This window comes from Acanthopagrus latus, chromosome 3 (genome assembly GCF_904848185.1).
Source record: "Acanthopagrus latus isolate v.2019 chromosome 3, fAcaLat1.1, whole genome shotgun sequence".
Taxonomy (NCBI): Eukaryota; Metazoa; Chordata; class Actinopteri; order Spariformes; family Sparidae; genus Acanthopagrus; species Acanthopagrus latus.
The window spans coordinates 19,657,778-19,685,748 of record NC_051041.1 but is presented as its reverse complement, the minus strand read 5'-3'; the positions used below and the strand labels follow the sequence as shown (position 1 = coordinate 19,685,748).

The 27,971-nt window shown below is 42.4% G+C and overlaps 1 protein-coding gene across 7 annotated transcripts; it reads right to left on the bottom strand.

The window, feature by feature from the left end:
* Positions 1–27,721, bottom strand: LOC119016523. Of its 7 annotated transcripts, none has more exons than XM_037092395.1 (8): positions 27,395–27,721; positions 25,314–25,527; positions 24,221–25,199; positions 21,414–21,554; positions 20,159–20,270; positions 11,893–11,964; positions 4,985–5,105; positions 1–110 (listed from the first exon to the last, which is right to left on the bottom strand). In XM_037092395.1, exons 1-7 carry the CDS (start codon positions 27,697–27,699, stop codon positions 4,988–4,990), a joined length of 1,941 nt encoding a protein of 646 aa, XP_036948290.1. In that variant the 5' UTR covers positions 27,700–27,721; the 3' UTR covers positions 1–110; positions 4,985–4,987. The 7 variants fall into 7 exon arrangements, 5 of the variants coding, with proteins under 5 accessions (XP_036948290.1, XP_036948295.1, XP_036948296.1 ...); XR_005074181.1 differs by having other exon boundaries at positions 89–110; positions 20,128–20,270; positions 27,395–27,720; XR_005074182.1 differs by having other exon boundaries at positions 89–110; positions 11,893–11,961; positions 20,128–20,270; positions 27,395–27,720.
* Positions 27,722–27,971: the final 250 nt, after the last annotated feature.

Sequence of the window (27,971 nt, the reverse complement as noted above, 5' to 3'; positions counted from 1 at the left end):
GTTGTGTGAAGTGAAGTATTTATTGTCAGTTTCAGCAGAAACTCAGTGACTTTGTGTCATCACAGTGGCTGTCGTCCCATGTGGCTGCGTCTAGAAGGATGACCTCTGGCCTGAAAAACACAAAGAGGGAGATTCAAGAGCAGCCAATGTCCGATGTTTTATACGCATTTATATGAACATATTTATGAGTTTGACTTCAATTTGACTGAACATGTTAATATACAGTCGCTACCGCCCTGATTGATGTCAGGGCCTTTGATGTCATTTTAATACCAGTTTTAATAAGCATGTTAAGGCTGAAACTATTGTAAAGTACACCCTGTGATATTCCTGAAGTGTATGTTCCCAAAAAGCATCATAACTCAAGAAGCTCTTAAATGATCATATTGTAACGAGTGCCTCTTTTGCTCTGTTGGAAATCTATTCAAAGTGAATATATTTTTAACATTTTGGGTCATACCATTATATTCAAAAATTGAAAACTGAAGTGATTTAATTGGTGGTTTGTGGACATATTTATCAGGTTACACGCAGCTTCCTCTGAAGCCACTGAAGAGTTTTCAGTAGTAGTGCTCCCCAAGACATGTAAACACATGATATGTAACGTTGGTGGAGTAACCCTTTAAGGAAGGCCCGAGGGCTGAAATGTCATTATAACAAAACAGAAATGCAGAGTGTGTCAAACCGTTTTCCTGCATTCACCACAACCCTCGGTGTGAGTTATTTCTACAGTATAGATTTATGCTTTTCAGTGAAGTGATATGAGTCAAATACATTAATTTTCTTCAGGTCTCCATATCGTTTTTTTGCTTATTTGTGGTGCAGAATAACGTTTGCTGGCATGAAGGGGACGGTGACTGTTTGACAGTAGGTTTGTGCTCCAGAGTTACGTCTGCCTACAACTGCAGCTAAATGGGTCTTAATTCATTAAAGGGTAACTCCACCAATTTCACAAATTAAAGTCAGACAGATGCTGTGTCTCAATTCAGGTTCTGCATCCTTCGGAGGCCACATTTGCATTTGCAAGCATTTTTTCCACTCTGACAATTTCTCTGACTTGTAGTAATAAGTAATAACTGGCTTGGTGCACATCCTCCTACAGAGTGCTGAATGTCAGGGATCAGAGGGCTGAGGTCCAAGTTTATTCAAACCTACTCGTGCTGCTTGATCTCAACTTTACCAATAGCAAGTACAATTTAATCAACTGTATAAGTTGTGACATTAGTGCAAAGAGATATCGGCATGTTGCACAAACTTCTCAGGCATCCTGACACAAACACAAAACAAGGAAGCCACACATGGTGTTCAGGCATTAAAGCCGCATTGCCTCCAGCGTGATGTTAATGTTTGCACACAAATCTTTTGGACAGGAATTTTAAAAGAATTATTGCATCCAAAGCAGGAGGCTGGATTTGCAGGGCGCAGGCTCCAGTGTTTGTTGTGGACTTGTATACTCAGCTCGGTGCTTAACTCTGTCGCACAAACAATGAAATGCTCCAGGCTCAAACAAACAAGTTTATCAGGGCGGTGTGCAGGGGGGAGTGTAATTTCATGTAGCATGTTGATCCCGGGCATGTCTCTTTTAAAGGGACCAGTTTCCTTGAGTGCACTACTCAGTGTTTTACAAGGGTGACTCCTCCACAGAGGCCGATTAAAGAGATGACTGTCTGGAGCTCCTGGAGTTGTCTGAAGAATCCTAGTCACCTTCGATAGCACTGGCAAGGTGGTATTTTTCATTTGACTTCATAAAACCTTTACTTTTGCAGCTGCTATTTTCTACAGGTTTGATTACACGGTGTGTCACTCTGTGAATGCATGCAGTTAGAGGCTCTATACAAACACACTTGAGATAGAATACGTGATTTCAGATACAAAAGGCTACATTCAGACAGAGTCGACTCCAGGAAAAAGCAGCACATCCCACATCCATTCACACTGCCTCGTGAAAGGCATCGGTGGCATCAGCAGAATGCGTATATTCTACCTAAATTATTTGAGAGATTAAAATATTTCACTGGTAATAGCAGCCACATTTAATAATGACAAGAGCTCCACAGAAACATAGAAAGTACTCAGTGCAAAAAGGCTTTGGCAAATAGCAAATTGATTTTCCAGCAGAAACTTAAACACAACACAAAAACGGTTGGCTTTGAGCCACCTCCCTAAATATCATTCAGAGGCAGATTCTTCGGCGCCTTATCTCAGCCCTCCTGAGTGCCAGCATTTACATTTGTTATTTCCCAGTTTAGCCTCATTTGTATTTGCTCATTTATCATAGCTGTTTTGTTGGAAATGCGTCCAAGGTCTGGAAGTCTAGCCTTTGGAGGGAAGGAGGTCAGAATATGTGGGGGTATTTTGCCATTTTTAAATTATCTAATTTGTGATTCTTGGCATGAGCAAAATGCTACAAGGAATAAACCTCAGCAGCATTAGCAGATAAGGATGAAGGGCAGGACAGTGTTTGTTTTAAAGGCTCAAGACCTGACTCCTGGGCAATAAGCAGATGTTTCATTCCGAGGTGTAAAGGAACTGACTGCGTGGCCTCATCTCGTATGAGCCCTTGATAGACAGGCGCTTCAGAGCGCCGTGTTGAGGCTGCCTTATTACTGGTTTCACTTTCAAGGGGAATATGACACCACCATGAAAAGGATGCTTCAAACTGCCTTTTTCCCCTCTGCGTGTCAAAGACTACAGAGACAATTTTCCTGAAGTAACAATCAGACAATCTTTCTCGGCCTGCGCTGTATCCACAAGCAATCTTCAGCCTCTCTCCAAAAAATGGAGCTCGACTGTACAATAACCAAGCTCTAAACTACAAAGGGCTCTGCTCCCGTCTTTGGTTTCTGAAATGAGTTGCTTCTGACTGCATCCTGCTGCTTTTCAAGCCCAGTCTTTTCTGTGTGTGTGTGCACGTGCGTGTGTATGGGCAGACTGAGATCTGCCTCATTAACATTCATGTATGCATTTGATGTCAAACAGTCTAAATATTTAAGACACTAGGGGGCAAAGGAAAGAAATCTGGGAGCAGTCACAATTTGCTACGTTACTGATTGATTGTCCTCGCTGTTTGCATCTTCCACTGTAGTGAAGGTGCTGCATGTACTCGGGCACACGTGCTCGTAGGAGTGCTTAGCTTCGTGTACATGCCTGTGAGGGGCTGGTGGGTGTGTGGGTATGGGCAGGAGAGAGTCAGAATAATTTCATCTGATGAATCTGTGTGTGTGTGTGTGTGCTCACTCACGTCGCTGTGCGTGTATGCGTCACTCCGTGTGCTCGCATCATTGTGCGCCGCTGTCTGCGTGTTTGTGTCTTTGTTCACGTCCCAACGTTGAAATCCAAATAAAAAGAATATCAAGCTGAGGATAACAGTTGGATACCACTCGGATGACAGGAAAATATTGGCCTGGCAGTGATATGCCTTTTATGCCATCACTTTGATGGTCAACAAAAATCCCTTCTTTTTCTTGTTCTCGCTTCCTCACAGACAAAAATCCCATTCTGTTTTTCACAAACACTCTTGCCAATACCAAACTCTCTCCAGCAAACACAGGCATCACAAATACAAACTTAAATCAACTGTCTAAATTGGTGTTCTCTGTTCATATAAACCAGTGATTCCCAGTGCGAGTTCGCTCAAGTACACCTGGGTGTACATTGACAGTTGCCGTAAAAACACAGAAGTTAAGAAGTGTCTAATAAAATAAGTGTGCTGCCCATCAGCCTGAGTCATTTATAACTAATGACTATTAAATGAGTTGGCAGGTGAGCGGAGAACTAAACATAGTTAGATAACAGTAAATGATAAACAGTTGAAATACAGTAGTTAGCTATAAGTAGCCCAGTAATTAGTGGCTTTATTTAAACCATCCTTTACAAAGATGTTCGGTAAATCCTGTTCATAAAATAACAAGATGCAAGAGTACAGAAAACTTCGATTAATGCAGGTACAAGCAGAGTAAGGATCTGTATACACTGAGATCCAAGTGGTCAGAACATACAAACCAGAAGGAAATCTGCCAACTCTGGACCAATCCAGAAAACATGCAATTGAAGATGGATTGGCAATTTCAATGGATTTCCCAATAAGGGCCTTGTAAACAAATGCCTATCACGTCTCTCGGATGGAGAAGACCATCCAACTTTTGTATAACAGGACGCAATGATGGGTGCTATAAACGTCACCGGTAATAAACCTGAGAGCAGAGCTCTAGACAGCACCCAAGGGCTCAAGAGTCGAGGCAGACACATGCATATAAATCACGTCACTAATCCACAGTGTAAGAGAAAGAACAAAGACTTCAACAACGATATCCTTCAAAACATAGGGAAGTTAGTTCTGTATCGATATCTATGTGATAGCCTATTTGAATGTGAGTTAATTATCAATCTAGATAGCAAGGTACACCTCAATATTGAATCCTTGCACAGGTGAGCTACAGAGATTTTTTTCTACCACTGTCATTTGCTCTAGAGAAGAGCACAAGGAGCGTTTAATACAAAGTAAACAGTTTAGATAATGAGCTATAGATTCTGAACAGACAGGTTGAAGTGTTAGCTATAGTTAAAAAGTAATGGTTTGGCTGATAACAGTAGTTTGAAACCCGTCGAATCGGTGGCGAGTATCGGCCACACCGATGAATCACTCAACTTCTAATCTGAACCAAGCCATCTCTATGCACACAGCAAACTTAATATCAGTGCATCTGTCGAGTAACTGTTGATAAAAACGGCCAAGGCACAAATGCAGAGACACGAGCGTGCACATGTCTTGAGGACAAAGATGTGAGAAAGAAGGAGTTGAAGGTCACACAGCAAGCAGGCCAAGGAGAAGGTAGAAGAACAGAGAGGCAGTGACACTAAAAAAGAAAGGATTGATCTAATGGGTCTTGAAAAAAAAGAAAAACATGTCCTTCTTTTCATTTTCTTTCTTCCTCTCCTGTCCCCAAAATGGCACTGCTGAACCATAAAATGCTGCAGCGCTCACCTCTCACCCCGCCTTGTGTCTGACACAGATCGGGTTGCGACACCGATAGTCACCCTCAACGTTTGTTGTGGGGTTCCGGTTATCAGCTCCCGCTGTCGTCAGCCTTGATCCCAGAAGCTCACTGGAGGAACACAAAGGGAGGCAGGGAGAAAATGGCATTTGAAATTCTGAGAAAATAGAATGGCACAAAGAGACTAGTGATGAAAAGCATTGTGGAATTTTAGACAGATTGAAAAAAGTTGAACTATTTCATTTCAAAGACGATTCTTTTTTTTTTTTTTGTTCTCGGCCTTTGATGCAGGCGGAAAGAGCTTCACTTTATGATAGAAAACAGAATCTTCTCATGAAATATCCTACGACTGCAAATAATGCTGCAACAAAACTAACCTTCTATAAAAACATAGTCAATTGGACATTTGCCTCCTAGCCACTTTCTTTCTCCTTCATCTTTAAGTAATCCATTTTAGGTAAAAAAAAAAAAAAAAAAGAAGAAGAAGAAGAGGCAGGCCTATATTTGCTGTCTTTGCACTGAGTGATACTTGCTCTTGAAGTGATTCAGTCAGATTATGTAAGTTTATGAAAGCCTTTTGCATTTACCGTTGTAGTGCACATCACATCCTTTGGGCCAGCAGATTTTTATTTACATCTCTGTTTTGTTTTGAGGAAAGAAAAAGAGCATCAGCGACTGATGTGGCTAAATTAGGTGAGCAGAAGGTTTCGCAGTGGAAATGGCTCCGCTAATGTGTGCTTGTGTTTAAGAGACGATTGCTTTCCTCAGATTTGCCTAATGTTGTCTTTCCTATCAGCAATTCCTACCGGCGTCATAAACATGCTGGGGTAAACACAATTCTCTCAGCCCCCGTTCATTTAGCCCATAGACTCAATGTGTAGCTACATTTTTGAAGGCCGCGCAGGCGTAGCTGTGAAACACATCCAGCTTCAGTGTGGACATCACTGTTGCCTCTGACCTTATCTATAGAGATGTTAGAAGATGGGAAAATATCACTGCTCAGCTCCAGAATGTTAAAGGTGCACGACGTAGTTTTGGAGTAGAACTTTGTATCAGATGAGAAAGATCATCATTGACTGAATAAACAAACTGACCAATTTTTATATTGCTTTATTTTGTGGCGGACCCTGCCACCTTTCTAACTTCGAACAGTGTGCTTGGGACCTCATTTTCCTCTGACAACAGCTTGTTTTTTCAGTTATTCATGTTGCAACATTTCGCTCCGGCATTTTGTTTGAAAAGTAGCTTATTCAGGCAGGTAAGCAGCCTCAATAAAATCTTGCCATTTTACGTTTCCGCAAACCGCGTACACGTTCAAATCTGTATGTGTCATACTGTATGTGTCATCATATGAATATATTTACAACACGTTATGTCATGTTATATTTGTATTACATACAGTAAATGTGAGCTGATTTCATGGTGGTGCCATTACAGGGACCACTGTTCGGGACAGCGTTTCAACATTTAAATTCATTAAACTATTAAACATTTCTAACAAGATATTTGGACAATTTCCAGTCGACAGAATCAGGTAGGCCAGAACATATTTTTTTCCTCACGCCGACCAGGTGTGTTTTGTGCCAGAATCTAAACGACCATGAGCACAGCCTTGTCACCACATTAATTGGAACTGAAAGCTGAAGCACAAACCCAAAGCCCTGTTCAGACAAAGGATTCGTGATGAGACGGGATGGTGCATCATCTCAATGGCATGACTAAATACCTTTGTTCTAACTAACGGCTTTTCAGGCTTGTTCAAATCTGGATATAATTTGTATCCTCTTAAAATATGAATGAGTACGAGTATGAAACGGTAAAAAACAAAAGGCACGTGCTTGAGTCAGAGAGAGCAAGCCGCCGAGAGTGGCTGTGACTGTGAGCGGAGCAGAGGAACAGCCCTGAAGTTTTCACTTTATCTGTAGATTAAAATTTTGAGGCTTGTGTCAGACAGAAACGGCGGCTCCCCAAACAATCTGATGAGTAGATTTTCTCTCTCCTCAAATCAGAACTGCCATTTTAACCAGCTGACTGTTGGTTAAAATGACTAAACCGGCCACTGGTGACCTGACAAGCTGAATCGCAGGCGAGCTGAGACGGGCCTGTTACACACACTCACCACATTTATTCAGCTTCGGTTTGGAGGTAAGGCGAGGAGTCATTGGCATTCAAGCCGTGGCGGTGACAGGACCCCACTGGGGCCCCGAGGTCCCATGAAGCAAATAAAATAGACTGATAACACAATCCAAACAAGCAATGTCTCGGCACTTGGGTCCAACTTTTCAACACAGGGACAGAAGTAACATTCTGCTTTAGATAAACCAAATCAGAGCGTCAGATAAACAAAGAGAATGTTTTGGAATAACCTATGATGCAGCCGCCCTCCTCTCTTCCTACTCTCCTACGCTTTTCTTTCTCATCTACCTCATCACTCGCTTCCTGTGCCCTCATCTCCTCCCCTCTGTCTTGGGAGCAAGGAGGTGGGTGGAGGCGTTCTACATGACCGTGAGCTATATGCTACATTTCACTCAGGGTGCATCTTTATTTGTTTAGTCAAGACAGGGGAGGACCTGTGTCAACCTCTCTCCCACTAAGTGGTGACTTCTAGGGACCTTGTGACCTTATATATTCTTTATTTACTGCCACTTTATTCCAAGTGTAGATGCACAGCTTAAAAATCCAACCATCTTTTCAGGACTCTAGCTGCCTTATAGCCATAAAAATTCAAAGCCTCTCCAAAGTGACCTGCTCCTTTCCCTCATCCCTTTTTTTCCCACCCATTTACTCCTCTGTTGTTCGTCTCCCTCTCTTTTCGTTCAACTAGGCAATGGCGCCATGTAAGTTTAAAGAGCTTTGTTAAATATTAATAATGGGTTTCATCGACTCAGTCAAATCTTTACTCATTTCACCACAACAAGGCATAGTTCTGTCTCGCAAAAAAAGAGAGGGGCGGGAGAAAGAAGGCAGCGTGAGGCGCGTGTGTCCTTTGAGCAGCTATTAGACTGGATCTGTTTGAAGCTAACTGAAAAATGGGCCCCTCCGGCGACTGCTGTTCACCACACAAGGTGAATGAGGCCAGTGTCGGAGTTTCTTCTGAGTTTCATACCCACCTATCAGATGTACGATACATCATCGACAGACACATACAGATGCGATTGCACACAAAGGCACCACTTAGGGCGATGAAGCTTTGGTTCAGCTTTTGACTCGCAGTGATTAGAAATTATGAATATTGATGACCGGGGGGCACATTTTTCAGGATGGTGTCATAATTTAGTGAACAATCAGCATGCAGCGGCTTTGAAGGGTGGAGGCGACACACAGATACGCTCGCATGCATGCAGAGTTTGTTGGAAAATAGGTTGATTCAAACATAATAATAAAACCTGTGAGGTTTGCACAAAGAGACACAGAATAAGTGTCACCCTTGTCCTTTTGGGGACTGATTTTGACAGTACGAGCAAAAGGTGGCAAAAGTCAGGCTGGCTGTGATCACACAGGATGTATTTTTCACCTTGTCGGGCACATATAAAAGAACAAGTAGTGTAGGGTGATAAACTGCTGCGATCACAGCCGCCTTCCCACTGAGCTCATGTCACAAAGATGATTCTCGCCACGGTCTCATTCAACACTGTGAAAATAGTGCTTTTCTTCCTTCGGCTGTATAGTAAAAACAGTGATCACACAGCTACAACGCCAAGGTAACTCACCTCAAAGAAAAAGAAACATTTCTTTCAAATAACTACAATAGCTAGCCACTCAGATGTTCTGTTTGCCAGATGTCCTTCCATCCCTCTCACAGCATTGAAAAATTAGTGGACGGCAACACGCCTTTCAAGAGACAATCATTATGTCGTGTGATTGTAATCCACAGATCTCGCGCCGGACAGCTTTCATTGAGCTGCTTTTGTTTTTTGTTTTTTTGATTAGCTCCGATAAAGCAGCTAAGAGACAAACTCACGTTCCAGAAATCTCACAGTGGTGCACCTCCAGACATCAGGATAAAACAAATACCTGCATGACCAAATACCCTAAGAGGTTATTAAAAAAAAAAACTGTCTTTTTGTAATTTAGGTAAGTGAACCCTTGAACTGTGTGTTGAGCTTTCACTTTTGTTGGCCGAATTCAAAGCTTTTTACATTCAGCAGCTCACCACAGGGTTTATGCACTGCATCCATGCTGAGCAGACATAAACACAATTGATGGACGTAGACATGTTTTATTTGGACAACCTCATATTTCTCTTCTGTAGAAAACAAGTAAATTAGTCGGACATTGTTCGCGTAAGTTTGCATGGCTTTTTAATTCACACTTGGGCAGAATAGACGTCCATGTCACAGCCTGAGCCTCAAAATCGTGAACTGCATCCAAAAGCATATTTTTATAACCCATTTCTATTTTCTTTGCACACATACCTGTTTGTTTTTGTGAGCATCCCCAAACTGCAGCCAGTGTAGAAGCTGTCTACCCCACTCCGCCAAAGTACACAAGGTGTAATTCTTGTATGACCTTATCTTTTATTTCTACTTTCACCACGTTGCCTCTGCAACAGTACACATTGTGAGTGTGTTGTTCAGACTGGGAGGTGCAGACATCAGCTCATGCACAAGCCTACGGTTTCCCATTACAGTCGCCCTTGGGTAGCTGACCTGAGGTGATCTGAACAGGAATAACGTTGACGACTAAGTCACGCTCCCGAGTTAACCTCACTCACTGGAAAGCATAAAGCTGAGCCTATGTGCACAATTCGCCCTGCTATTTTAGCCAGCTGTTTTTGTTGGCGCAGTCCGACCCCTGGAGCAGTGCAGAGCAGCGGAGGTCTTTGCTTGACAGATTTGGACAGAATTGCCAAAGCTATTCAGTCATGTTTTATCAGCTGAGGAGCATCACAGAAGTCGTGTCTCTTCATGCTTTTACTTCAACAGGGTTGTAATCCACTGTGGTCAGGATCAAGCCAAAGATCGCTACCGTCTGCAAGTGTAACACAACTGCTTGGCCTTTAACAAATAGTAAGACAAGAACATGCAGGATCAGTTTTGACTTGTCCTACCAAGTAAACACAGTGTTTTGGAATTGGTTTTAAGATTTGCCTGACTACCTCTAAAACACTTCTTGGTTTAGCTCCCAGTTATAATGAATCGCTGTTCCCCTATGAGCAGAGCGCTGCTTCAGATCCTCAGGCAGGTTTCTGCTGGCTGTTTCCTAAGTCCCAACTTAAGGCTGAATTACATTTTTTCCGAGCGCTGGCATCTATTTTCAGCTGTTCCAAATGAAAAGAGAGCGTCTGCGGCAGCATGCGGCCGCCTAGAGAAAAACACGCTGCGCCCAGTGTACTTTTTCAGATCGCTTTTTTGTTCAGCTGCTTTGAGCGCTTTCAGTTGAAAAGATCTCAACTTTTCAGAAAGGCGCTGGTGTCCTCATCTTTTTCTGGCTACCAATCATGTAATCAATGGGCGTGACTCATCATCTGTGCCCAGATAACCAAGGAAATGTAGGATATGTTTGTTGCTGGCGTGTTGTACAATATGACACAATGCAATTTTACTGTCAGGTTAAATTGAAATTCCTTTTGCAACCTCGGGCAGATGCGTTCAAGAAGTTCACATAGAAATTAAACGCACAGTTACACATATGGCACACATCCATAAAAGCACACTGCATAGTCATGACAATAAAACATTTAAAATAACATCCTCGGACACAGTGATCTTCACACAAATCTGGTAAGATAGGGTTATCTGATAAGATAAATTAATAAAATTAATTAAAGTCATGTATGTTGTTTATGACAGAGCTCCTGTTCTCCACTTCCAACTTCTGGTCAATGTTTTGCACAAACCCCAGAAAAAAATGGCGATCTGATGGCCCAGCGACTCCAACATCACAAGAGGGCACCAGCCCACTACATCATTCATCCTTCTATAGAATGAATAACTGTCTTAATGGTGTGACAGACTTGGAGAGCTTGTGGCAGCACCCCAAAGCGGCCTAAAGCCAAGGTGTGACAACCATAGGAAGGAGGAAACATTCACTCGCTGTGATCAAGCCACTGTAAAACAATAATGTGACCATTCAGAACCCCCTCAGTGGCCCCCCCCCATGCATTATGTATACCATTAGAAGTGGAAAATTATATATATATGATGGTGGAGCTAAGCGAAAAAGCCTTTTAGTTCTAAAGCGCTGAAATTTTGCAACGCCTTGTGATGGTCGTAGAACTTATTATTAAGGACAGCCAGCCTCCATCTCAACTGGGACAGAACAGACACAACATATGGCAGCATGAAATTCACTGTGACACCACTAGCTACTAGCGCCAACAAAGTAAAGATGGGAAAAAAAGAGTAGGTGTTAGGCTAAGGGAATAAAATATGATGGAGAGGACAGATGAGGAGTGGGAGGAAAGATGAGGAATGATCCCTGATTGTGCTTGTCTTATGAGGGGCATCCATCAGGAGTGACACCCGGACAAATAAAACCCTTTTTTTCCAGATATTCAATTATATAGCGTGAGGCGAGTTTTTACACACAAATGCACACACATATGTTGGTGCCTTTACACACCAAAATTGAAAGCGTACATGCACATACACACATACACTCTTCTGAGTCCCGTGTGTGTGGCGTGTCCCGATCCTACGTGCCTTATATTTAGCATCATTCTCACAGCGACTGTTTAATCTCTCCTGAGGAAGATTTATTGCAGGACGGCGGCACTTTTATATGTAATACAAGTCGACAGTTTCATGAAATAAAATAAGAATCAGTGGGGAACGGAGTCGCAGCTGCAGCGGACTCCCACGTAAATTAGAGCTTGATTTAAATTCAGCAACGCAAATTTGAACTGGCTCCAAACTTCAGGGAGGCAGGGTGGGGGTGAGATTGTCAGCAGCCTCACCTGTTGGGGAGGATAACGGGGACATCTGAATCCCGGAGGGCCGGTGGCTCGACTTGCTCGGGCTCCAAAATGCTGAAAGAAGTGAGAGGAATAAACAAGCAATTAGAAGAATACAAACATGTGATTGAAGGACGGAGAGAGAAAGGTGGAGCATGAGGATGAGAAACAACAAATCAGTGCTTAACTCTACTAAAAGGTAAGCGAGTGTCAGTGAGGAGAAGGTCTGAAGTATTCCCTCACAGATAAACAGTCTCACCAGATCAGCGGCTTTGCCTTGGCAAAACGAATGAATAAGTAAAGAGATGAGTTCAGTGATCTGTCTGTGTGTAATATTTCAGAACTACACTGGAAGTAGAGTATGAATGCAGCAATATTTTCAGGAAAAAAAAAGAAAAAAAAAAAACAGCTTAGACGTTTTTGCTTTGGAGAGTTTTCATGAAAAAGCAAACGCAAATTCACTGCACAAAAAAGTCCCATAAAGTTGTCGTGTCATGACAGTATGGAGTCTTTCACTGTTATTCAAAGGTGCATTTCTTGTAAGAAACCATATTGTTGCAGAGAAATTGTTGCTTAGAAATCAGAACCCACTTGTTTAGTTTGGCATGGATATCTATTTGGCTGAAAATATAATCACCGATAAAGAGAAATACATGTTTGTGTTTGTTTTGTTTACCTACAGTGAGCAGATTCTTGGTTCAGACCGACAACGGGCCTTACTGTAATTTGAGCGGGCGTGATGCTAAGAATAGTCTGTGAAATCACTCCAGTTTTAAAAGCCACACAAGCACTTAACCAGCTGGAGGGCAGACAGTGGAAGCTGTTGCTTTGTGCCATGTGTGATTAGAGCATTTCCTACTTTGTGTACGTGTTGTACATTACTCTCAGCCGTGAATCAAATTCAAAGTCATTTCACAGTGAGGTCACGGGGCTACCCTTCGCTGTGAGCTCTGGCAGTCTGCCACCACCACATCTGGACCCCTTTGTATAATGTGTGGCAAACACAGCAGCATGTCCGCGAGCTGGAAAACTCAGCAGGTGATTAAAACCAAAACAAAAGGAGAGCAAAAGTTATGTCATCTGCAAATCAGTGCTACCATTAGAAAGCTAGGCTGACTAAGTATCTACACACAGAGTGGAAGCTTGGTAGCCAAGTATGCTAACCAAACAAAATTAAGGGTGGCATGGATAATAATCAGCCACTGTATGTGGTAATACACCCCCTTTCATTACATTCATGTTGAAACACTGCAGTGTTTTTCCCAACATGAAAATGTGAGCAGGATATATTCAACTTTCATATATTAACAACGGCTTCTTTACACTTGCTGAAGCTCCTTTGTGCTTGCTATACAGCCAATTGACTCAAATTTGTATAAACAACATAAGAATGATTTAAAGCAGTGTTATGTAGAAACTGGCTGTGTTGTGGGGCAAGACAGTGGCTGAGACAGAGACACCATGCACCCTGTTACAAGTCACTGTACCATCAACATGAGTTTGAACTTTATATTTGTTGAAGCCCCATGTGCTTGGAGTCTGGCAGATTATCTGTTTTTTTCATTTTTCACAACCAACAACGTCTGAATTATTTTAGAAAGGTCTTATAATCCTGTATGAAAGTTACAGTCGAAACCCTCTGAGCACAGAGAGACAATGCACTATAGAATTGGATCCGCAGTATCTTCGCCAATGTACCATTAAATGTAACCTGTCTGCGATATCAGATACTGAGCAACCATTATAACACCAAGAGGGACAATTACCTTTTCTAAAACTGACCAATCACAGCAAAGAGATGCTTTTTATGTCCCCACAGGGGGGATCCGTTTTAAAAACAGCATGGTACTGTAAGCAACAGGTATTAGTCACGTCCATAATTCTGTATTGAGGACGGTCAGGATATTGGTTGTATCCCTCAGATTAATTAATTAATGCTGCTTAATGCAAAGTTTGCCATTGTTTTCGTCTAAACGACAGTGTTTTATGCTGTGTGACAACCACTCCATAAACCTTAAGCACAACATCACAGTAATGAATTAACTTGCCATTTTAGTAAGAAAAAAAGTATATAGTAATTACCATTAATCAAAGTTTATTATATATTTTGAAGGGCTGTAAATTAATTAATCATGGAGCCCCATTCCCACCACAGAGATGAGCAAATTAGCTAATTAGAGTAGAAATTCAATAGATAATTGCAGCCGAGTTAAGAGGTAATTCACAACGCTAATAATAACAATAATAACAATAATTTAAAAAATAAAAATATGTGTTTTGCATTTTAGCTGGAAGGTAAAACGTCTTGTGATGCCAGGCGCTCACTCACAGCACCATCCTCCTTCTCTGAGCAGTTGAAAATGGAGAGTGAGCTCTGGAAGCCAAAAACCTCAACACTTGGCATCTTATGTCTGTGTAATTACTGATGCTCATTAAATCAACACAACTAATAATATGGTCATTTTGTGCTTTGGCGTGGTGAAAGACTTATTTATCAAATCCTGTTGCACCAGTTTCTAGATGCTTTGAGGATGTTTTAAATACATTTTTTAGGTGAAGCTAAAGAGGGCGGTCAGTGGTGTCGTCTCCCAGCGGCTGAGGGGTTAACATGCTGGCAAGAAAACTGAGAGCAGATCTGTGTCTGAACAAACACACTGATACGATCTATAACCAAGACTCTCTCGTGCCCACCGCAAAACCAATCTATGGATCTCTCTCTCTTTCCACCCCCATGAAAACAGTTACAGGAACGACAAACATCCATATTCTTTAGGGGCTTTCGAGCACTTCCTTTGAGAGCAAATACAACCGCACATAGAACCTTGTTTTGTTGCTAAGTTACAAGATATTCTGACCGCCTCACTTTAAAGATCGCCTCAGCTGAACGAGTTCACATGAGTCGGCTCCACAGGTTTGTCCTCAAACGGACACGCTGCTTAAGCGATGCACAAGCTGAGGCGTGCGATTGTGAAAACACAAACGCAACAGAAGAACTTTTTAGGACTCAAAATGGAAACAAAAAAACACGCCAGAGGAGAGAACAGGGGGTGGGGGGTAATCTCTGATCACATTTTATGATCTTCGTTTCACACTTTGCCTTTGTGTTTTTCGTATCTTTTTCTGTTTGGCTCAGCCACACACCGATATCAAATACACACACGCGTGCACACAAACACACAGACTTGAGGAGGGAAAAGGCCACCTGCCAGAGAATAACAACAGACCTGTGTAGCCTAGCAACAGCTCGGAGACAGGCTTATTAGCTGGAAGAGGAGAGAGGAATGCAAGAGGGAAAACTTTGGCCTATGTCTCTGCCTCTCACACACTTACACAAGCTGAAGGGCGCACAGGCTCAAATGCACAAGCCTCATACGCGCCAGCCCTCCTCCTCCTCCTCCTCCTCCTCCTCCTCCTCCTCCACCTCCTCCTTCTCCTCTCACCTCCCTTCAAACGTGCCTTGTTTCTGACAATCCTACATTTGCAACAGACCGTCGATCAAGCTGCTAAACCAAACAGTTTGGCCACTCACTTCTTTTTCCACGTCTGCCAAGAGTGGAACATTTTTAATTGTCAATTTGTTGCTCTGTTTTTGTTTTTAGTTTGGATGCTTTGGCACCCAACTGCCAGCCTAGGTATGCCAACTCACCAACAAAATGAAAGGAGCTTCACTTAATTGCTCTCTGCCAGAGGCAGTATCTAATATCTTGGATTTGATTACTGAGACAGAAGAGGTTTGAATCAATGCTAAACAATGGTAAATGTGGCTGAGTGAAATGCTGGGAGGAAATAAGTCTCACAGAATTCAGGCAAATAGACGACCTTGGTTCTACCTGAGTGGCCATGGATGTTTTAGAGAGAAACTCAAATGATTACTACCATCAATTCACAGCACATTCCTCATTCACACTCCGACCCCTATATATATATATATATATATATATATATATATATATATATATATATATATATATATATATATATATATAAAAGCTCTTTAACTTCTCCTTATCTGATTTTTTTTTCAATCGCCCTTCGCTCTCTTTTCTGTAAATTTAATGGCAGAATATTTAGGTTACGGTCAGTGGCAGAGCAAGAGTAGGTGGGTGCCTGTGAGCTGAGGCCTGTGGGTGAGAGAAAGATACAGAGATTTTAAAAATGTGTCAGTGTCTGAAATAGTTCTCATAACTTTTTCACACTCTCTATAAACATTTACTTGCATCTCTGCATCAGCTGTTCTGCTGCCAAAAATAAAACTTTTATAATGTCTCCCTCCATCACCGTCATGCACTTTACAACCTCTCTCTCCCACTCCCTCTCTCTCACTCTCTCTCTCACTCAGGCTTGCCTCCTTGCATCTCATTTCTCTGCTGACACCAAGAGACCCTCATATTGCCACTTGCACCCAGGGGGAATGTACATTGCAGCTTCAGTAATTATCCTGCTGGATTGGAAGTGCGGAGGCCAGGGGGGCAAGCCTCAGAGTGCAGTAAGCCTTGCTGTCACTGTCACCGCCACACGTCGTGAAAGAAAGCGCAACCCGAATTTAAATAGGTCATAGACGGGAAAGGGCAGGGCGAGGAGAGACCGAGAAAAGATGGAGATAAAAATACGACGTTCTGTTTTTACACAGAGAGAAGGAAATATTCTCCTTACCTGACACTGCAAAGTCCCCGCTGAATAAAAACAGCTGGAAAGTGAGTGGTTAATTATATCCCTTCACTTACTCGGCATTTTGAGTGCTTCAGTCGGCTGTTGTCTGTCCAACGTTTGTGAATGGTTAGTAAGAAACCCCATCGGCTAGTTCTCAAATGTACGGGAAGGTCAGACCTGCTTTCATGTCTGAATACTCAACATTTATCTAGGGCAACGACCTTTAGCTAATCTTAGCATAAAGCACAGAAAGACTAATGGGGGAAGACTGGCTGAATTAACACGTCTCTTACAAAAAAAAAGCCAGGTTAGATGCTACTACCCATTTCAGACAATGTCAGGGATTATGCAGTGTGCTGTTCATTAACTCCTTATAATGGACACCTCAAAAGGCATTAATTATCCTGCTTATACCATGGGCCCTCTCCGAAGACAAAGAAAATAAGACCATAAATGTTCATTTTCAAGAATTTTATTGATACCTTGTGCTGCATTATTCTAGGATGCTAATACTCGTTCCTGGAGTGATTGTAGCATTCATTAAAGAAGAACTTATAGTTTGAAAGTTGCTGCTTGTGCGTCAGCTTTTAGGATCATTTTTTACTTACGCTAGTTCAGACAAGAACTGGAGGAACATTTTTCACAAGCAACAACTCTCTTTCCCCGACAACTCCTGAAGGTTTGACCAATAGCCAAAAAAAAACATTACGTCCCTTAAGGTTCTCATGCAGTGGAAGCCTTGTTCACTACTCCAGTGAATTTCACAAATCTCAAATGACGACTTAGCAACAGGAGATGAGCTTGTGTGCTCAGCTCATAAAACCTGCTCAGGTATTAGCCGGTGAGCTGACAAGTGCAATAACACTGCGAAGAATATATATGATATATGATATCAAGTTATTCTACAACAACACTAACTAGCAAGCCAACATTGTCATTGTCGCCAAATCAATACCAAGATTTTCACAGGTGTCTGTTTATCTGGAGTTAATTGACACGTAGCAGCCAATCAGTATCCAGTGTTCACCCACACCATGTTGACTATAAACTCGGGCGTCCTATCTGTGGAACAACTCAGTTGCAGGTTTTTCAGGGATACGGAACGCTTTGACTTTTTTTTTTATTTTTTTTTTACGTTTAGCATCAGCACAATATAAAAAAGTTAAAGGTTGAATGTTTGTTTTTATCCCTGCAATGTGATCCTCGTGGATTGTCTTTGTAAACAATCCACTGATTTTAATTGTATTTTAATTTGTGTACTTGTTGTATATATGTATGTCTGCTAGCATGGGGAGATCTCATTTTTGTCTTTTTTTTTTTTCTCCTTTATCTTTGAATGGACTATGGCAGTTCTAACAAGTCCCTCTGAGGGATTTTGCACTTCTCCAACACAAATGTTGTTGCTCGTGTGTAAATTGATCTGTGTTAATACAATTACAAGTATATGTTGTAGCAGCAGTCTTCTTATCTAATTCATAGCAGGAAAACAAATACAGTGAAAGTGTTGACTTTTATAGATGACTGAGCCCAATTGCACAGTTTGGGCTATCAGACAAATCAATATGCCTGTTGTGAGCTCATCTCAAGAATATCAATACATCAACAACGTGTGTCAGATGGTTTAAATGCCTCACACATACCCATTCTTTCTCCCTGTAACAAGGTGGACACACTTTTTTTACTGTATGACGCACACCATTGTTGAATGAGGCAAAACCTTCATTCCAGTGGAATACATTAACACTCATTTGCATTGCTAATACAACACTGAACTTTGCTTACTCATTGTGCAGAAGACAGATCCGGTGGCACACTTGTTACGCATAATTGCATGTTTACACCTTGCTGCTACAAAGTTACATCGTGCTGCTTTAACAGACTGAATTTGAAGGATGTTTTCCCTGCACGTGAAGTTAAATGTCAAGAGTTCTCCTCAGGTCCTCAGGTGGTTGAATACATGGCAGAAAAATACAGTTATATCACTGTCCTGGGTGCTTATTGTGGCGCTCAAATGTGTCAGTAGCGACCCCGAATACACATCTTGAACTTATTACACCTGTATTGTCGAGACCACAATGGCTGCTGGCTGTTTGATGCACAGTAATCACCACCAGAAAAAAAAAAGTGTATCAACTTTGTCAAATTTGTTTGCTTTCAGCTACTCTGTTGACTTTAAATGTGTGATAATAGTGAACGATGAATCATTTACTGCACTTGGGAACAAAAACAGCTTGAATTAGAATTCTTTTGTCACACAACATCTCACTGGCTTAGATGGCAGAGAAGTTGTCAAGGCTGGCCACCGCATATTATATTCAGCGGTATTTCACAACAACAATTCATTGGCTTAATGAATGAAAATGCCTAAATTGTGAGTAATGTCAACAATGTCTTGCAAGCATTAGCAGCATTAGTGAAGTTAACTTTTGCTAGCTAGCCTTTGCAACATAAAGTATTGCAACAAACTGACAAGCACTCAAGGGTGATGATGATTTGAACAGTGGCAGTGAACTGACATGAATGCACTGGTGGGGGAGAAATGGAATGCCACAGTTAGTGCCTGAATGTTATCAATAACACCTCTAAGTATCAAAAGTTATTTTGTGGCAATAAATGTACTTATAGTACAAGCTGCATTGTCAGATGTAAATTATATATATACGTCTACATATACTACAGGTCAACTGATTATTGGCTGATATTCAGATCCCATTTTCAGCATTTTTATGGTTATCTGTAAATGCTGATGAAATTAAATCATTTTTTAAAATGTGCTACTTTGGTTCTGAGCAAAATTCAAACTGCAAAGTAACTAGTAACTAAAGTTAACAAATAAATATAGTGGGGTAAAAAGTACAACATTTGCCTTGATGTTGTGCAGTTGTTTTCCAAAATCCAAAGAATCACTGGTTTTGGAGATATACTGACCCTTACCTTAAATCCTCACTACTTACAAGCACAGCAGTCCTAATTGCCTCAGTGTTAGCAATGCAGACATGGTAAAGGTTAGAAACCTACATGACTAATACACTATGTGCTCGATGGTACAGCAGTACCAGGGTTTTTTTTTTATATATATATATATTCTAACACCGTATTGGTGTCATAAGTCTTTTTTTCTTGTGGTTCACTTACAGTAAGAAATGAAAAGAGAGAGCTCGGTGGCAACAGAGGCTTTGTTGGATTGAGAGCCGGGTTTTACAGAGCCTCTGATCAGCTGTGAATGTTCTGTAACTAAGCAATAATGCAGGATAAGTAGAGCTGTGATGATGTGGGTCACTGCAAAGTCATATACTCTTCAAAGCAAATCTCTCCCTTCATTCCCGTTTTAAGATCTGAACTCTGAGTGCTGTTAAAAACGCATGTAATCAGTAAGCCATTAAAAAGTAGGTTATCAGATATTTGTCCCCATTATAATTATCCACTTGTAGGATGTATCGCATTAAATACATGTATAGAATATACAGTAGGTAAGAATACAGCGTGGCATAGAAAACTGGGGAAAACAGCAATGTAGCACGGCACACATCATCTTACACATTCAAATGTATATTTGTAAATCAGTTCAGATCGCAGGAATATATTCACCTGATTGTTGTGAGGACGAGGCCTTCCATACCGTTTTGGGTGGTGAGGTCGAGGGCCCTGACACATAGTAGCTGCCATCAGGGTGGCTGTCTGATGGCTGGGAGTCACTTCGTTGGGGGAGTGTCGAGCAGAACAGACCCCGGCTGTAACAGCATAGAAGAATGAGGGATTAGAGAAAGAAGAGGATGAAGTCACGAGAAACACTGTTTTGGGATTTTTGGGAACTTGCCTTTTTAATACAATCTTTTATGTGTGACTTACTGTATAATGTCTGCCAGTGAAGATCAATTATTCGCCAGGTTCACTCACTCAAATGCCTTGTTTGCCTCTGTTATCAAATTTCCTCGTTGGTTTCAGCACTGAAATTTCTGACCCCTTGTAAACTTGTCACTTTGTACACAGAATCCAGTTTACTGCATGGTCCCCTCCCAAATCCAGCTACAATTGACTGGCATCAGATAAACAACTTCTCTGGAGCGACAGCTGACTGGATCATTCAATACAGATAATGGCTTTCTCATTATTAGACTCACAATTTGACAGGCTGACTGTACGCAGACATATCTAAACTAATTTAAAATTTCTGTGATGTCAAGACAAATTCTTTGATTGACAAGAAGACAAAGTTTGAAGATTTTCGGGGCTTTCATCTGCTCAATAAAGTCAAAATTGACTTGCGGCATCTAATTTGCGACCGGCAGCGGGAGGATTAATGGAAAGTATCTTCTGATAATGGACAGCATAACCTTTCCTGTACAATTCTGTGCTTTAGGACCGTCCAGAACACTTGTCAGTGTTGTAAAAATGTCAATTTATTATTTATATCAATACCAGACCACCGCAAATGGTGCCAGAGATCTGCCAGTGTTTACTGTTGAGCTTGATAAAAGGCGCACATTAATTAATGTCACAATCAGTAACAATACCACTGTAGTGAGATAGAGACTGGTGTGAGATAGAGACCACCAATCACCTCAACCACAGCCTCATTTGCATCCGGCAAATAACCTAAAATATCACAATTAATCTGACAATGATATATTGATGTTTGAAAATGCTACAGAGAAAACCTTTTAAAGCACAGCGTGTATAAAGGGCAAGAGGACATGCTGTAGTCATCAGCTTAGCTGGTGTTGCAAAATAAATGTGCCCGACCGGTGATGATCATGATGAATTCTTCATGCTGCCCCCCCGTGAAATTTAATACCCACTCCCCTGCACACAACACACACATACACACACACAAACACACACATTGGATGAAAGACGCCAAGGTATAAACTTACCTTTAGCTGTGTTAATGGCAACTGTCTGCTGAAAGGTACAAGGTCTGGCTTTCTCCTGAGGGGCAGCTGCTTGCTTCATGCCCGCCTTGGCAGCGCTTGCCCAGGTCCTGGCATTAACACCTCCGCCATCTGTACCTGCAACTGCAATATGCACAGCGAGAGGGCGAGGATTAGCCCTGTTACCCATTTCACATGCACATCGTCTCGTCTGGCCTGTGTCACGTTGAGTGCGATGCAGAGGGTAAGCTTAACAGGACAGTGTTGTGTTCTGCTTTAATGGACCCCCCCCCCCCCCCCCCCCGCAATGTATCAACGAACGCTATTGAATCACCGGGGTTATGTCATCAGAGAGTAAATTCTATCATATCGGCACAGCTGGAGGAGTGCCAGCGTTATGATGCACGTACACACGTTCATATAGCAGAGCAGAGCTACCTTCAGCGGCTGCCGCGCACCTGTTGGAAGTGGAGGGAAATCAAACAGAAAAGAATTATAAAATGACCTCCACCACAGAGGTCACGGCGGCCGCTTTCCTCAGACCTAACTCAGGATGGGAAGCTAATCATGTGGTATTGCTGTGTTACAGGTTACAAGTCATATAAACGTAGAGAATCCATCAAATTGTTATAATTTCATTGCTTCCTGATTACCAACTACAAGGACAATGGATAGTGAAAATGCTGAGGGACATGAGGCTCAAACATAAACATACATCTTGGACACATTCATTTAAGCCTGAGAGTGAATCACACTGGCTGTACTCAAATGGTAATGTTAGCTATGAAGAGGCTGAATGCTAACATTACTCTACCATCAAATATGTTGTTTTACCTTGAAAACGTCCCAATGTCCCTCTGCCTTTTTTACTCTCCATTGGCTTTTTAGTTGTTAATCAGCAAGCAATGAACTGATAATAATGTGTCAAACTCGCTACATTTATGGAACACAGCAGTACCGCATTTAAGCTTCCCACCCTCAGCGTTAGGTCAGAGGAGAATGGCGTCTGTAAGCGTTATCAAATGTGTTGTTTTATATAGAAATATGGCCCAGGTCTCTCTGGATCTTCACTATCAAATGTCTATTCAGTTTCATTCAGGAAGTGATGAAATGACAACAATTCCCTGAATGTATACAGCATCTAACAGGATTTTAGAGCCTCCCACCCTGAGCGTGACCATGTGACCACGGAGGAAAATGACCTCTGTGTGAATATGGTATATATTAACCAAAAGCCTTCATGTGGAATATAAATTAGGCTCCTCGCCATGCAGCTAGATGTCAAAGTAGCCGACTCCATCTGCCAGGGTCACCGGGAACTCCCAGCAAACGCAGGCGATTAAGTGATGAGAAGGCTGGCCGAACGCTGCCCGAGCGGGACCTGACGCAGCATCCGAGACCGCCGGCTACCAAATTTGACGACAGGGATTACATAATCTAGTGGTTTTCATGTCGGTTGTGTTCACAATGAGCCCATCAGTAAAATCTCACCGCTTCAGGTGGACGATTGATTGAAGGTTGGATGGCCTGATATTATTGACATTGGTTGGTGCAAGCTTATGTAAGCACACCTGAGGTTTAGTTTTACAGGACAAAGATCTGACTGGATGTTGATACGGGGTTTCACTGGCACATGTTGTCGAATATGTCTGGAACATGTCCGTGGATGTCAAATGGTTAAAAGGCAGTCTTCCTCTCAGCTCGTCTTTAACCTTGTTTCTCTTTTTATCAAACCATTTTTTTCCTACAGACTCATTGTTATAGTGAGTTTAAAGGATGGCTAAACAGTAATGGCCGGTTTAGAATTTAGAGTGATAAAGAACGATCAAGTTTGCCATCGGATGAGGCTTGATTTTATGAAACGGGACTGTTACTTGAAACAGGTATCCTGGCATGAACATTATGTCTAACACAGATATGTTTTTTTTATGATTCATAAAAGGTTAGAAGTGCAAAGTTATGATCTCAGTGCTGTCGGAGGTACTGTCGGTACTGTACGTTACTAAAATTAACACAGTGTACTTGAGTTGTTGTTGACTTAATTCATATCTGTGTCCACTGTTCTGTTCTGCACCAACAGTCAGTGCGGAAAGGCTCACCGTGTAATTCACTTTGCCACTGCACAATAATCCCCTCATTATGAAAACATTTTCCCACTGAGTCATCCGACCGAGGAAGTACTTCTCTGCAACGCCAATGCAGAGTCACACTGTGTTAACACCTACACAGAGAAACGCAATGTTTGCATGTATATGTGTGTGTGTGTGTGTGTGTGTGTGTGTGTGTGTGTGTGTGTGTGTGTGTGTGTCTGCATGTGGGAGGACAAGTGGTACAGAGCGCGGCCCTCTGATTGATAAGGTTGTTCTGATTTAGCTGTTTCGCTATTGACACAACTATTTCGAACAAGAAGTAGGTCTCAAGTTCAGAAAAAGCCAAACAAAGTAAGGGATGCAATGAGGAAAAAAACGAACAGAAGAGGTTCATTAAATGAGTTTTTAAAATGGCTGAGGCAAAGATGTTGAAACTTTGAGAGCTGCACTGTTGCAAACTTTGCACTAAGCAACTTCTGGCAGGGACAGGTGCTGCTGCCTCTCCTCTGCCTTAAATTAGCCGAGTGTGACGGTGTCATTAATATCAATAATTGATTCTCAGACAGGGATGGTTCTGTGTGTTTGTGCCGTTGTTGCTCCAGAGAGTATTCAGAATGGACCAGAACTATATTAATGATAACCAGATTATTTATACCAACTGATAGAAGGAGAGGCTTATAAAGAGCACAGCTAGGCAGACAGACACGGCAGATTTATTACCTCCAGGAAGCGGCGGATTGTTGGCCTTCGCTTCCCCACGGCTGATGGTTGGAGACTTGAGTTGGGCGGTCGAGCCAAATTTTTGAAGGTCCAGCACAGATTTCTGATCTACTGCACAGATGGAAGAGACCTCGTGGGGCACATTTTCCATCCTCCTCTGATGGGAAGCCCCACTCTCCTGGCGGTGGTTTGGTGAGAGAGTATGTCCTCTTTTCCCCTCTGCACCATAGGCCTCGGGAATCCTTCCACGCACTACACCCAATGCTAAAGGTTTCTCTGGGGGCTTGAGAGCGGGGAAGTCTGCCAGTAGGTCAAAGGATATGTGCTGCATTTGGCCTGCTGGTGGTACGCTGGTTTTTGAGTTTGCCCGAGTTGGTTCTGCCTTGTCTTGGACAGGAGCCTGCGCTTGGGCGGTCGCACAGCTTGCCAAAGTGTCAGTGGGGATGTCATGTGGGTGGAATGAAAGGGGAATCTCCCACTGGCCATGCATCTTCCCTGAGGCTGGAGGCTCCGTGGGACATGGTATAATGCCAACCTTGATGGTAGATAACGGAGGAGAGGCATTCTCCGGGCTAGAACATGGGGAATCCTGCTTGCTGTCAGAGCTTAATTCATCGGAATACGGAGTTTCGTTTACCTCTTCCTCCCAGTCATCATCGTCACTCAGTGAGTCATCATCACTGCTATCAGTTGCGCAATTTCGCAGCCTGGGCAGAGTTACAACATTGTCATAGTCGCTAGAACTGCTGTCAGAGCCGCTTCTTAGACTCTTCTCAATCTCACTTTCACATGCGTCCTCAGGTAGTTTGGAAAGAAGTAGTGGATCTTCAGTCGTCTGCATGAATGTGCTGTGGTCCTCAGGGGCACAGCACACAGGATTTTGCACCAGAGGTCGAGGTTCAGACGCAGAACTTTGTTCTGCATTTGTGCTGTTGGATTTGGTGGCCACAATCCTCAGTTTATCCTCTACATCTCTCCACTGACATGAAAGTGAATTGTTAAAAAAAAGGAAATATTAAAACTCTTAAAAGCAGAGGTTAATTTGCATAAAGGAAATCACATGAAACAACTTGAGCCTCCAAAGTCATCTTACCAAAATGTTTCTCCCCTTTGCCACCCCCTCATTCCGTTTCATCTCCTCTTCCATCACAGGGCTCAGTACCCGTGCAGGCTTGGAAACATGGGGATGTCTGCGGCCCGAGAGATAAGGGCACGGAAGGACGGAGTCAGTGTGGAATTGCTGCTCGTCCTCCTTACACTTTGAGCTCAGACCGGAATCATCGGCCTCTTTCTGCTGCTCCTTGGCCCTAGACAGGAAGAGAGGCGCAGACGTGTGGGAGTGTTGCAGGGTTAACACATCTTTTATATGTAACAGGCCATCACACCAAAACCGCTTCCACTCCAAGGTTAACTGGCTCATGCCAACTTGTATGGAGCACTTTTTATTCATAGCAACTGAAATATGTGAAAGCGTTGTGGGATCGTTTTACAAGTCTCAAATATAGTCAGGCACTTTCAGGAGTTTTAGAAGCAGCTGACATTTATTTTAGAATGTGATCAGTGTGGTGATTATGTAGTATAAAGTAAAGGTCACTTGTATCATGAACATGCTTAGAACAGGTCAAACTGAAGGCACTGGAAGAGGTAGTCATCTTTCATTCATCCCATTTTAAGGTGTCCACAGGTTAACCAGTTGATACGGGTCACCAAAACGTCTTTGCTACATTTGAGCTGACTTTTAGTTGAGCCCAACAACATTTTGCCTGATGGGGTTTGAATCACTGGGTCCATGGCTCCATCCTGTATGTGTGGTGCAGCACCCGCTTCTAACCATGACTTTTTAATGAGGCTACTCTTTAGTCACCAGCCTGTCGACTGTCAAGGCCGTGAAGCGGAACAGACGGCCCGGTGAGACTCGGGATGCTTATGATAACGGAGACGTCATGGAGGCTCCGGTTGGCCGGTGAGCAGATGGTGTACATTAACATTATACAGTGGGTCTGTGACCGCACAGCGGCCCGCCTGATCTACACCACAATGTTAGGATATGGGTTAGAAAAAGGCCTGAACTTCTCATCCATCCTCTTATCAATTCATCCTTCCATGTTCTATAGGTCTATCCAACAGAGGCGAATAATGTAATGAATTTTAAAAATAAACGGTAGGCATGACAAAACAAGACACACAGGCAGCACAAAACTTTTGGTAGAGGAGAAGCTACAGGTCAAAAATGTCAGATGACCTCTACAATTGACATTGTTACATGTGTAGTAAAATATATTGTAAAACATGTGTCTCTAATGTTTGACGTTTATAGCTGCGGTGAGAAACTCATAATTCAATATTAATGAGTACTAGCAGCACTCAAACTGCAGACATGATGGGTTATTTGAAAGTGAGAAACTAATGAGTTTTAACTATGGATGGTGGATAGATAATGTAGGTAGGTGGATAGATCGACGTTTCAATGTTTCCCAACCTACACAGACACACTCCAAGGATTACAGTCAAAACACGGGATAATATACCAAATTCTACTTTTTGATACGAGAGTATTTAAGTTTAAGTGCACCCAAAATTCAAAATTCAGTCATGATCTTTGCCCCCTCAAGCAAGGAGAAGTTTTGTAGACCGCAAAACATCTCTGGAGCAAAACAGCAAAACAGCATTGCGGCTTTCATCCTGACAACAAAAAGAAGAAGATTCCATACAGTTTGTCCACCATAACCCAAGACTACCAGACTGATTTGAAATGACGTTATTTAAACTCACTTTAGACTTTGCCAGGTGAGCTGTATGGAGCCGTTTGATGTTTTTTTTTTTTTTTTTAACGTTTTTAAACAGGATGTTTGAAATCCTTTCCTGACTGTCCATGGGCATCAGGGGGAGTGTGTTACGGCTGCATATTCATTTTTGGATGACCTTGTCCTTTAACTACTGTGATCTCCTATTACTGGGAAGTACAATGAGATGATAGTGATCACGCTTAAGAACAAAGTGATGCAGCTGCATTAAGACATACTGTGGTGTAAAACCCTTGGAATTCATTTTATTGAACCATTTCGAGACTGATTCATTGACACACAAGATTAGTAGATACAAGATTAGTAAATGTGACTCATGGTGTTCGCTGTGTGAGCTGTTTGTGGTCCATCACGGTCAGCTCATCATTACCTGGTGGTCCTGCTCTCTGGAGCGGTGTGACGTTCATCCTGCTGTCTCTCAGGTGCACCTCGGACCGGACCCGGCTCCGGCTCCTCCCCGGCCTCCCTCGCTCTCCTCCAGATGTGTCCGCACACACGGTCAAAGTTGTCGTTGGGCACGTGGGGGTGGATCCAGGTGGAGCGCGGAAAAGGCGCGAACGCACCCGGAAACCATCTGGGGGTCTTGTGCGTCCCAGGATCGTCTTGACTCATCATCTTCTCTCGGTTGTTCTCACGCACGGGCTCGTCGGCGTCTGATTGTTTATTTGGAACCATTCTGTGATCTATATGTATTTATTTGTATTATTTGAAAGAAAACTCTCTGTTGTGATCTCACCAGGCTGTCATAGCAACCGGATGGAGTTGGAGAATGATGATTCAGGGTGGATTAGACCATTTCACTGTTTCGTTTCCGACGCTGTTAATCCGACTTTATCTCTCCAAATATTCCCTGATTCGATGATTTATTAGCGGCAACAGCTGATGAGAAGAAGTCCATAACGACTCAAATCCGATTTATTTATGATATTCAAACATGCGGGACTAAA